This window comes from Odontesthes bonariensis, chromosome 3 (assembly GCF_027942865.1).
Source record: "Odontesthes bonariensis isolate fOdoBon6 chromosome 3, fOdoBon6.hap1, whole genome shotgun sequence".
NCBI lineage: Eukaryota > Metazoa > Chordata > Actinopteri > Atheriniformes > Atherinopsidae > Odontesthes > Odontesthes bonariensis.
Genome location: NC_134508.1, coordinates 17,181,719 through 17,193,902, shown reverse-complemented (window position 1 = coordinate 17,193,902; position 12,184 = coordinate 17,181,719). Strand labels below are relative to the sequence as shown.

Below are 12,184 nucleotides of genomic sequence, written 5' to 3'. Positions count from 1 at the left end.
CAGGCCACTGGTGGTGAAGATAAACACCTGCTCCTCTCTTGATGTTGTCAACACTGCAAACACTCAACATTTGTAGCAGCAACTTAAGTCATTTCTCACTGACTGCTTGCGACTGTGGCCCAGAACAGTGCCAATTTGATCATTTTGAAAATATTGATACCACGGCCATCAAAAAGCATTTTTCAGGAGAATTACCATTTTTTAGATAATATCTTCTGAAAAGTATATTCTGAAGATCCAGACAAAAAAAAAACGTTTGTGATATAACTCGCAATCTCAAATATTCATGAAAGTGATAGTCTTGGTTTTCCATTACGCTGGTTCAATGTGTGTATACAGACAAAGTTGAATGTGACGATAGGATGAGGTGAAGAGGATGACAGCGGGCATCAGGAAATAACAAGGTCGAGGAGGAAGCACAATGATCGATATGCCTTGAGAGGAGAGAGTCAGCAGTTTTAAGTCCCTTTGGATCAACATTACGGGCTGATGTAAACATGGAAATTCAACGTTTCTCTGAATATCCTCAGAATGCTTTACGTGTGCTGGAGTGAGAGCAACCGCAGCAGCTGCATCACTGTACGGTGTCCAAACTGCACCGCCCTGCTTTGTAAAGCTATACAGCAGGCTATGTAAACAGCATAGTTTCTCACAGGCAATAAACAACCAACCCACCAGGACAGTTACCAGACGAGATGCTAGAAGAACACCCATGAAATCATGCATAACCAAACTCATCCTAGCCGCAACCTTGGCAGTCCGAGCACCATGGAAAACATTACCAGAATATGATTTCCAGAAGGCTCAGGACAGCAGTGTCCTTCCTGCCATCAGACTGTTATATCACTTGTTCCCAAACCGCCTTCAATCTCTGCATCATACTGTGTGTTATTTCTAGCAGATTGTTTTTCACATGTAGCTATTGTTAAATGAATAAAAACACGGTAGTTGTTATAATGTGACACAGTATTAGCCTTCTGAGGTCATGAGGGTCACGCCAAAATATTTTTCTTTCATATCTTCAAAAGCAACTCAACTCAACTCTACTTGAGGACTTGTGACACACGTACCACTACAGGGATTGCTTAAGTTATTCTCATTCATTCTCTCTTGCTTAAGCATTACTGGGATTCTTCTGTCTCCTTTAAGTCTATACTTAGAGGACCAAAGGTTATTTTTCTTGAATTCCTCAAAAGATAGCCAAAAGGTTTGGAAGCTGTTCCTGGGCTCTTATACTGTTTAGATTTTGTAAAGACAAACATAGAAATTACTTTAAATGGTTTTTTTTTAAGTATTATTTCCACTATTACATGATACAGTTTTCAAATGTAACAATTCAGTGAGAGCAAACTTTATTCATAGAGACAGAGAGATCATAGACCTCACACCACTGTTCTACTGTTTTCCTCCCGAGGCTCGCCAGTTGCTGCAATAAGAAGATTGTACTGCTTATGAGACTAGTGCTGCCTATAAAGGCTCCTCTAGTTCCCTCTTCTGGGAGAATCAGGGAGGACATGACCACTAATTACTGTATTTTTGCACATTGACCCCTGAGAAATAAGTGTTTGTTTCAAGTATGAGTGTTTGTTTCAAAATTGCACAGAGCTCAACAACCATAAATCTTTGAGTACCTCCCAATAAAATGCCTTTAATGGAGCTGAAAAGGGTATTATGTTGCTCAGCAGCCTTGGTTATACTTTGTCAGATTTTTTTCATCTCTTAAAACAGCACATGTGGAACAAGTTCCAAATAATTACATTGAAGTGGTACCTTTGTTGCGTAAGCTACAAAAGGAAAATGAAATGCCTGAAGGTCTTAAATGATTGCAATACAACATATGTGCCTAACTCATTACATAACTATCAACAGGATCAATTCTTGATTTATGTAGTGTCACATGCTGCCACCTTTTTAAGGGAGGGGCTTTCTTCCCATCAAACGGTGAAATGTATTACAACTTCATGGGTCATAAAGAAAAAAAAACAATAGAAAAAATCTAACAAAGCAGAATGTAGGGAGAATGGGAAAGCATTTGGTTTTAAAACTACAACTGCAACTAGTCTCCTCAGTTCACAAATGTTAAGTGTAATTGAAAGAATATTATTAATAATATATACCCAAATATCAATAAAGCACAAACTATTAGGCTAGATGTTCGTAGTTTATCACTTTAAATAAACTTGATACATTGTCTCTCTTCTATTTTTAAGTTAATACGTGGTTCAAATGATTTGCAAGTAATTCCATTCTGTTTTACAGTTACAGAAGAAGAAGAATTACATATGTAAATCTTATATCGTATAACATATGTAATCTCAATGTTAGCTTCAAAACAAGGCTTCACAGTGATATGGATAAAACCCAACAATGTCTCAGTGAAGCACTTGGTGGTTGAGCTGAGAACCTGCTATACTCAGACTTCTGTAGTTACTAATTAGCTAGTCACTGAAGCAGTTGTGTGGTTTCTCAAATACACTTGTAGTAGTTCCTGAGGTCTTTGGTATTTTAATTCTTGTTTAGATTTTACTTCAGGTATCATTTGTTATTTGTCAAATAGATTCACATTCATTTCCTACAATTGCAGACAATACAAATAGGCTAAATTACAATATTTTTGTCCAGCCTCAGCACTAGTAAATATTTTTGTCAATAAGATCAACAGGTCCTACTAAAGTTTCCTTTATGTAACAGCAGCACATCATCGGGTCATGAAATAAGAAAATCAGGCGTTAAGCTCGACCACAAATAGTACTCTTATTTTGAAATCAACGCTTTTATTTTGTTGAATTGGAGAGTGAAAATAGATTGTAGAAAACGAACAGAAAGCAAGATGACGCTACTGATATTAACAACCATGGCTCTTCAGCTTTGTATTGCCCACATCCAGTGTTTTGTTAGACAAACGTTGTGGCAAACCCACAACTTTATATGCATGCGTATATGCGAGCTGGAAACCTTACATTTTTTACAGCGACGCCGATTTCACACAGCGAGTTTCCTCAGCTATCAGTTAGCTAGCTTTGGTCAGCTAGCAAACAACGGAACACGGAGTTTGCGTGATATATACTCGCATACCATATGGTTATGTATATCACTTGAAAATGATTCATATTTCAACACACACCCTTCAAGACATTATAAACACATGTCCCCTACCCATTTATTACTTCTTTGAAATAGAGCTGTGCATTCCACAGATTGGTAGTTGGTCCCATGGTGTAATGGTTAGCACTCTGGACTTTGAATCCAGCGATCCGAGTTCAAATCTCGGTGGGACCTCATCCTTTTGATCTAAATATAAATATAATGGCTTTCGTCCTCACTTGCGCATATTCAAGATGTTTTCGAAAACAGTTACCTTTCTTTCCTATTATTTATTTTATGCTAACTACTTCCACCCGCTCTTTGCTCGTGAGTCAAAGCTATATACAAACTGAGAAACCACACGAGAGACATTTAAATGAGGAGGGATACTTTTGATTTCTTGTTTGAATAAATTGGTTTAATTTTCTTGTCAGACACGTACTCAATTCCTTTCAACAACTCAAAATATATTACTTCTTTTACAAAAAGAAAGAAAAAAGAAATCTTATATGAAAATTTGAGAGTGCTGAAATGATCTAAATACTCTCTCAGTGTAGAAAACACAAATATTAAACAAAAAGGTATAGATCAAATAAAAACAAAGAAATCATTCGGATATCTTATCACAATAATAACAATCTTTGGCTGTGAGTTCAATTTCTCTCTGAAACACTTCACTCATCATACTGTATATGGATATTTGTCAAAATCTGAAACAGGAATTAGACTCGCGTGATATGAAAATACTTTTTATGACATTCCCAAAGCTGCAGATATTATAGATTTCTTCTGGTGATAATTTATTTTAACTCTATTACAAAACGAGATGTCTCATTTACAGCTGTACAAATTCACCAGTGATTTTCCCAGTTTATTCATTTCTGATGCACAAGGCCTTAATAAATACAATTATTTATCATTCGAATCGATTATTTAAACAGATACACATCAATTTGTTCAGGGGTATTTCAGCTACAGCAGCAGTTTTGCTTGGATATCAACGAGAAGAATGAAAGGAGTGCATTGCCATGAAAATTAATGGGGATGAAACTTTGCACATCTGAAGGTGAAGGCACGATTTATGAATTAGTATTGGATCATAGAAATGAAAATGAGTATGAATTGAAAGACCAATGTTTTTAGACTAAGCCCTGGTAGAAAAGATGTATGTCTATGTAATGTCCAATATCCTTTAATATATAAGTGCTCATTAGTTTTAAGGCTGGCCTTCTTTCTACTAAAGAAAACCTGTTTGTGTTTTAAATTCTAGTATAACTCAAAAGTGTATTTTTGTTTAACGCATCAGTTAGATAAAAATACACATTTGAAGGCAGCTAGAAAAACCCTCTCTCTGTGGATTGAAATCAACGCTTTTATTTAGTTGAATCGGAGAGTGAAAATAGATTGTAGAAAACGAACAGCTCTCTCCCCTTCATTAAAATCACTTACTTTTCTCTCTCTCTCATGTCACACAAGGAACGCAGTTGTGATTAAGTCACTTTACCTTGAAACTTGACTCTTACTCTCTGCCACATTATTAAGACCCTCTTAGCTCCTTTTCCTTGAGCTTTTGACAGTAATATAGAGAATTTGGTTTCCCATCATGCTGTTTGTAAAGTTATTTTGCATCCTATAAACTGTTTGAAACATGATAAAAACATGAATAAAAATTGAAAGAGGAAAAAAACTGAAAAACAAAAACACCCAGATGCCACATGAAACTCTTGTCTGACAATGTTAGGTCACTCTTTGGCTTCGAAAACTATTCCTCTGTAACCCTTTGCTATGTAAACGGACAGCTCAGCAATTTGTAGCCCTACAGAGCAGTGATTTATCAAAAAAAGGGGATTCTCTTATGAAAACAGTCATTCAGCACAGGTGCCACCTGCAAACAAAAATGTGTTTATTGTATTGAAACTTCATGAGATACGATGTCAAAATCATGTTAGTATCTTCAGATCTACAACAGTCCATAGTTTTAAATCGCCTGTTTCCTCATCTTCTTAGTTGTGGTCCCAACATGACTTTGTTGATGAAGTTGACAATTGCCACAGCTGGCTGCTCGGGGTCCATCTCAGCAAACAGGTGACACACATTCTCTGTAGTAGGGCCTGTCCGCCTGGCCACAAAGCCAAACATCCTGCAGTAGAGAGAAGACATGACAGGTCAAAAGACTGGATAGCAAATAATATTTCACACTGAAAAGCACCACATTTTGTCTCTGGACATCGGCATCAACAAATCTGATTGTGATAAACTGCCATGCAAAGGAGCACGTTGTACCATTCTGTTATACGACTCAGGTGGAAAAAACATACAGTGACACAAGCACTTACTTGCATGGCGTGCTATCAGAATTAGTCCACCTGAAGCCCGGGCACACAGAGACACAGAAATAAAATGTAGGAATACATGAATAACAAGGATATGGAGACTGTTTCATAAGCCTAAGTACTCAGTGGTAATCTACATTTACCTCTCAGAGTGCAAAAGCAGACAAGCAACTCACAAAGAGAACTTATATTGCAAAAAATATAAGTCTAATTAGCAACGATTTGTACAGCAGCAGCAGTAACAAGAGCACATTTATTATCACCTTCACTGAAGGCGATCAGTAAGGACTTGTACAAGCACAAGAAGTTGTAATGAACGGTAAATCAATGATGTGTGTATTTTTTCCTCATATTGATTGACCCACCTCTGATCTTGAGGGTCAAGACTGCTGAAAGTGACACTGTTGATTGGGTAGTGCCTCCGAAAGAACAACCTGTGAAGATGTAAACCACATGAAAACTCCTATGTCTGGCTTTTTTTTTTGTCAAATTGATGTGTAGTTTTAATCATCCTGCATTAGGAAATTACTTCCTCTTCTCCTACAAGTGACACTCACTTGAATAAAATGTGGTGCTCTCCCTTATAAACAAGTCTGCGGTGCTTCAGAAGTACAGTACCTTCTTTTGCTGTCGGTTAGCGTGATGCCTTGAGAAGACACTTTAAAGTGGACCACTGTTGCCACTGGCCGTGGATTCAGAGCTAAAGTACACTTGGTTGCCTTGGAAACAGCCTCCGGCCCCGTTAGTGACTCTGTTTCTACAGAGTTTAGGTAGAGCACGTTGCATGCTGAAACATTAGAGGGATTAAAATTATCATGAGATTTTAGGGGTCAATGCTGTGAAATATGATGCTTGAGCAGTTGAAAAAAAAGAAGAACTTCAACTACGGTATACTGTCGCTGCCTGAACAAGCTTGTGCTCTACCTGCTCCTTGCTTGAGGAGGTCAGCTGCTGTACTTGTATTTGATGCACTTTGAATCTCCTGAAGCTCCCCAACCAGATCTGAAACATCATTGCCTTGTGTTACCAAGCAATACCGTCAAAATGATAGAGAACTGAAACTATTGCAATAACCTGCTATTCATAACAGGTTTGTGTTTTTCAGATTGAAAACTAATGATACAAGTATTACCCTTTTCTGGAATGCGGAGGGCATATGGTAGAGAGATGGGAGTAATTGAATGTTGGTACACCAAGGCAGATAAACTCCCTGAGACAAAAAGACAGAAAGAGAAACTAGGTGCGTCAGATTACAACTGTGACAGATTAAAAGGGATTAAAACAAGGAAAATAGCCTGCCTTTGACAATGTAAATGATAATGAATTTTTTTTTTAGGTTTATAGGTTTGAAAGATATGCTCCAGAATCTTATATATAACCAAACATGTCAAACATATTGCAGTAGTTATGTCTACCCCATAACTGACCAAAGTAGGACTCGTTCTGACAGCCCTTGATCTTCACTCCCCGTGGCCCAGTCTCAATGAGGAAGTGTCTCACCAGCTGTTCCAGAGGATCCCCTGGGAAGAGGAAGAGGAGAGTAAGAAGGTAGGGAGCGATGATTAAACATATGGCGCACTGTCAAGCTGTCTCCCGGATAAATCGAGAAATCTGTCTTGTTTGTTCTTTACTAGTCATTATTTCTGCTTCAAACCTGGCTGATGTTAATGTAATGTGAAGCTCCTGCTTTTTTGGCTGATCATGACGTAACCTTACTTGTGTTTTTTGGATAAACTTTATACTCTCTTCCGAGTCAGTCCCTCTGGAGCCTTTTACTAAACATAAAAAAACAAGCCGAGGGCCCATGACCAAAAAGCAAAACTCTTGACTTGTAAAACTGTGCCATGAATACCTTTGTTCCCAGCTATGTTGGCATTAGGAGGAGGGGTCGCCACCTTGAGGGCCAGGCCGTAGGCACCCTGGAAGGAGTTACTGTCTCTAATGAGGAAAGTTCCCGGCTCCTTGTCCTTCAACACAGCTATGGCTATGGTGGAGACGACAGAGTGGAGGTGTAAAAGAAGAGATAATGGGTAATGTCAGTCATCTTGCTGTTTGAAATTGTACCAACTTACCCACTTCATTTATATTTAGTGAGATGGTTGAAAAAAATGATTAATACAAACCATGAACCCTCACCTTGGTCTCTGGAGATGCCTGGTTTGTACCAATATTTTGAGCTGTCCTGGACAAACTTTGCATTTACCCTGATGTCTACCTCATCCCTACAGCTGGGTTGTGGAGACCCCCTTCTTTGCTCTCCAACAGCAGGAGAGAAAGTAACATGCTGCGCGGGAGAAGGAGCTGAGGAGGCCCGGAGGAGTGCATTGTGTCCATTCAGGGATGTTGCTGTGGAGGAATGCCGCTTCTTCTCTGGGAGCGGTGGCTGGATGGCGGGGATAGTTACTGCGGTGTACCCAGTGTATGGGACATGGGGGACGTTTAGTAATGAGTAGTAGTAGGAGGCTATGGGGAAGGTTGGTGTGTGATATCCATCGGGCACAGGTGATGGAGGTTTGGTGTCAGCTGTGCTGTCTCTGTCTGGGGTCAGTCTCTGTCTTGCTGTATCTGCAGCAGTTGTGGAGTGCTGAGGAGAAGACTGCAGCTCTGGGGAACCAATGGGAGAATTTGGGGAGGTGGTGGAAGGGCTGGAACTTAAACTTGCAGACAGATTCTGTGCTACATCTCTGCTGCAGTCGGATGGGCCATCAATAGGAAGAGCAGACCCATTGAGTTGGACTTGGATTGGGCTGATGACGACAGTAGCATAGCTTGAAGTACGTGATTGCTTATATCCATCGACACTTCCTGTAACCTCGGCTGCTCCAAGCTTATCATCAGCACTCAGAGAAGACTTGGTTGATGGCTGTGTGGGATTTGCAGATATGGCTAAACTCTGGGTTTGTGTCTCTGATGGCACTGGTGTGATAGATTTCTCATTATCTTTGTTGGACCCTTGATGTATAGCAGTTTCTTGGCTTTGAAGTGGGCTTTCAGCACTTATGCTAGTCAAAAGACAAAGAATGGGGGGAAAAAATTAGACTTTATTTAGATATTGGGATAAATGAAAACACACTCCCAGCATTAATTGATGAATGAAAGAGTGTTTCAAACACCTGTCCTCTGTGTGAGTTGGGCTGCTGCTACCAATGAGTGTGTAGTCATGGTCAGAGTCCAGGCCTGGGGTGCTTGACTGACCTTGGGAATCAGATTTGCTCTCTGAACCTTGAGATATGTCATCCTCTGCATCCGTCTTAGTCTTTTCTATTTTATCAGGAGAGATTAACAGGGTTATATTAAAGGTATAACAAAGAAAAGAGTGAACAAGAAGCAAAAAAAGCTATCCGTATGAAAAATAACCTCCAACACTTTCTCATTTACCTTTGTTCTGCTCATTGCGCAGCTGGTCTCCAGATCCTGAGGGGGTTTCGGGAAGCCTTCCTCTCTCAGTAGAAGGGCTACTTGCAGGCAGAGGTGAGGCTGATCCGGAGTGATAGCCTGAGGCATAACCCCGGCTCTCACGGCTCTCAGACGGGGATGACTGGTACGGGGAGCAGGGGCAGGAGTGACGGGGCTGTAAAGGAGTGTGGTAACCACTGCTCGCTCCATCCCGCACATCTATCAGTGACTGGGGGATGGCGTAGCTCTGGTGAGGTGCAATGACAAATCGAGATTGCTCCGGGTTTGGAACCTTGTCCAGAGTGGAGTGGCAGAGACGAAATGCCGGTATTGATGTTTTGCACTGCCAGAATTCTGCCTCTCTTGCCAGCTCCCATGGATTTTCTGTTTCCCATAGTGGAAGTACCTCTCTTGTCCGTTGTATCCCAGCTGCTTGGGCCCAATGGGGATTCTCTGATTGGTCAGGGTGCAGCAGATGGAGCGGCCTGACTGAGGCTGATTGATGCTCTCGCCTGCTGGAACAGTCCTGACATGTGCAGCAAGAAGATGATGCAGGGGAGCCAAAGAACATTTCTCTGTAAGGGCTTGAGGGCTGTGGCTGGTGGGAGAGGTGAGAGCCTGGGCTGAGGCTGGAATAGTGGAAGAGGTGACACTCATTCCCCGTGCAGAGTCTGTTTGAGGCTGGCAGGGTGTGGCTGTGAGTGTGGGTGTGCTCAGTGGTTGGATAAGGGTAGCATTGCCTGTGGACGCACGGCAGGGATGGAGGTGGGGGTGGAAGTTCCCATGGTAACTCAGGTAAGGGATGTGTGCTATGGCGATGGCAGAACTCCCTGTGAGTTGAACGAGGAGGAGGGGACATAGATTTGGATGGTAAAGCTGGCAGAGTTTGGCTTTTTGGGTGGGTTTTAATGTCGTTGCAACGTACAGGACGGTGACCACTTGAAAGACAGAGCTCTCTCTCCATTTCCCATCCGGCATCACTACATTTTGTACCCGCTCGACCACTACAGGAGCGCTCTTGCCTCAAACGCACTGGACTCGACGGGTCTCCATCGTCTAAAATAGCGGTTTCTCTGTCCCTTTCTCTCTCTTTCATCTTCTCCTTTGCTCTATGCTCCACATTTTCTCTCCCAAATGGACAGTCAGTTTTTTCTCTGTCAGGACAGTTAATGGACAGAGAGGCTTCTGAAGGGACTGAGGAACAGCTGGATTTAGAGGTGTAGGTGGGAGGTTGGAGCTGGGTGTGGGGTTGGGTTTTCACAGTTGGGCTGCTAGTGAGGCATCCATTGGGTGAAGCTGCTGGGGCAGTTGCACCTGGTCCACGTCGCTTCCTCACTTGAGCATACAAGCTGCCGTCTAGAGGGCCTCTGGTGTGTGAGATATCTACTGGAAAGGTAAAGGAAATGTTATGTTGTTTGATTTCAACCTTTTTTTATGTTAAACTACACGTTTACACCTGTTTGCATGTTCTTACTTTCCATGCTGTCTTGGTGGTGGAGATTGAAATTCTCATAAGAGTCCCATCTGACAACAGGGTCTGAGGTGTTGTAGTCTACCTTGATGCATGTGTCGTTCTTGCGGTATTCTCGACCTGGAGAAAGCAGAAATGAAAACCCACTGAATTCTTAAAATGTTATGGTGACAGACACACAGGTGGACGAACAGATGATAATAGTCACCTCTCATTTTTTCTGGACCATTGGAGAAGATAAATTCCACAGTAGCATCTGGAGGAAATCTGTCATCTACAGAAAGACGAGCATAAAGGCAGTGACTAAAATATCCAGAGCGTAACCACAGAGTGAGAAAAACATCCACCAGAAGGTGTGATCTGTGAAGCAGAAAAACCAAAGTTAACAAATAAATACGGCTGCTTTTTGCTCTTTTCGAGGTGGAAATAAATAGGCCAAAAAGAAAGGAAATTACTTTACCAAACAGAATGGAACTCATCAAAGAAATCCATCTACTGAGAAGAGCTTTCTTTTAAAATCCAAGCATCTGTGTGGCTAACATTATTCACAAATCCTGTATGCATGCGCCAGCAGGCAGCACTAACAGCTACTGCCATGAGACTGCTGGTTTGTGGGCCACATGTAAACATTTCTGTTTCATCTAACCTGACACTGTCATTTGCTATTTGTCTCAAAATACACACTAACACCACGACGGTCTGAGGGAAAAAAAATGGGTCTTGAGTTATACAGCAAGGAAGCAGCAGAAATATACAGCAGTGGGTGCCCTATTTTTCCATTAATATGTTTACTCTTACTTCACAATCCAGTGCATTACAGATGTAGTACAGTCTTAGCAAGCTGAATTGATATAATAAAGCACTGCAGTAATGTATGTTCTGCCCTCCACTCATTTCTGTCATCCCTATTTGGAACTGAGGCATTTTTCGGACTTTTGTGTTTTTTATACCTGTGCAGGCCAAGTCTAGCTCCGTCTTGCCAAACCACAGCTGGGCTCCATGAACGGTGCAGGTGTGGAACTGGACTCTGAAGACCACCTCCCTCTCTGTGGCTCTGCTCCGCCGGTGATAGCACTTCACCTGCAGATAAGGAGTGGTATGAGAGAATACATTAAGGGGTAATGTCTCAGAATGATAAGTAAAAGAAAGAATAATCGCATTTTTGTTTACTCGTTCACAATTTATTTTAATAAATGTAGATTTAGTACGTGTTGCTGCTATGGCAACGATCTGCACTGTGATAAGCACAAATTTGACAGTGGTATCCTCACCAAGAGACACTGCACATGTTTGTTATCTACAGATGAGTCAGAGCTTAAATGGTTTGAAAATAATCAACCGATTTTTTAAAATAAAGTTTGCCACTGACTCCAAGTTTTAGGTGCAAAAACCACCAAGGAAAACATACTGTCAGTTCAGAAAGAATGGATGTAGATTGGATTCAAATCCAAGCAGTGTTTTAAATGACATCCAGTTCTTGATAACCCATATCTCACCATAATGTCCCCCTTTAATAGCAACGCTGGCTCCATAGTCACACACAGCTTTCTTGCCCTGGAGCTCTGGGGATCACTAGATACACAGAGAATAAAGAGTGGGAACACCAGCTTCAAACATACATAAAACAAGTTAAAACATGTCTCAGTTGGGTAAAACACAGGTAAACATCATACACTTTAATGTAAGCACAGACTAGACTGCAGTTAAACACAGACCGTGACCTCTCGAGTCAACATCTGTCAAAGAGACTGAAGGAAAGACAGGCAACCCCCCCCCACCACACACACGGACAAAATGGTGAAGTCCAATACACAGTGATCCAAGTGACTGGATACTTACTAGACGCCTGAGGTGTAGACGAGTTGTAGAGACTGGTAGATTTTCAGGAAAGGATAAAATC

General features: G+C 41.3%; 1 protein-coding gene and 1 non-coding gene across 5 annotated transcripts in view; one reads left to right on the top strand and one right to left on the bottom strand.

Annotated features, from left to right (window-relative positions):
• The first annotated feature begins 3,207 nt into the window (after window positions 1-3,207).
• Window positions 3,208-3,279, top strand: trnaq-uug (transfer RNA glutamine (anticodon UUG)). The gene has a single exon. It is a non-coding gene; the product is annotated as a tRNA-Gln (tRNA).
• A 662-nt stretch (window positions 3,280-3,941) lies between these two features.
• LOC142376899 (tensin-2-like) overlaps window positions 3,942-12,184 on the bottom strand; it is a 31,442-nt gene continuing 23,199 nt past the window's right edge. For 2 of the 4 annotated variants that reach the window (XM_075460568.1, XM_075460571.1), the window contains 16 exons: window positions 12,124-12,184; window positions 11,781-11,856; window positions 11,235-11,364; window positions 10,493-10,558; window positions 10,288-10,404; window positions 8,796-10,199; window positions 8,531-8,678; window positions 7,554-8,419; window positions 7,270-7,401; window positions 6,845-6,937; window positions 6,550-6,627; window positions 6,342-6,419; window positions 6,036-6,204; window positions 5,783-5,851; window positions 5,421-5,450; window positions 3,942-5,224 (listed from right to left, as the gene is read on the bottom strand). In XM_075460568.1, coding sequence (XP_075316683.1) covers window positions 5,080-5,224; window positions 5,421-5,450; window positions 5,783-5,851; window positions 6,036-6,204; window positions 6,342-6,419; window positions 6,550-6,627; window positions 6,845-6,937; window positions 7,270-7,401; window positions 7,554-8,419; window positions 8,531-8,678; window positions 8,796-10,199; window positions 10,288-10,404; window positions 10,493-10,558; window positions 11,235-11,364; window positions 11,781-11,856; window positions 12,124-12,184 — 3,662 coding nt within the window. In that variant the 3' untranslated portion in view covers window positions 3,942-5,079. The remainder of the gene's footprint in view (window positions 5,225-5,420; window positions 5,451-5,782; window positions 5,852-6,035; window positions 6,205-6,341; window positions 6,420-6,549; window positions 6,628-6,844; window positions 6,938-7,269; window positions 7,402-7,553; window positions 8,420-8,530; window positions 8,679-8,795; window positions 10,200-10,287; window positions 10,405-10,492; window positions 10,559-11,234; window positions 11,365-11,780; window positions 11,857-12,123) is intronic. The other 2 variants (XM_075460569.1, XM_075460570.1) reach the window with 2 other exon arrangements.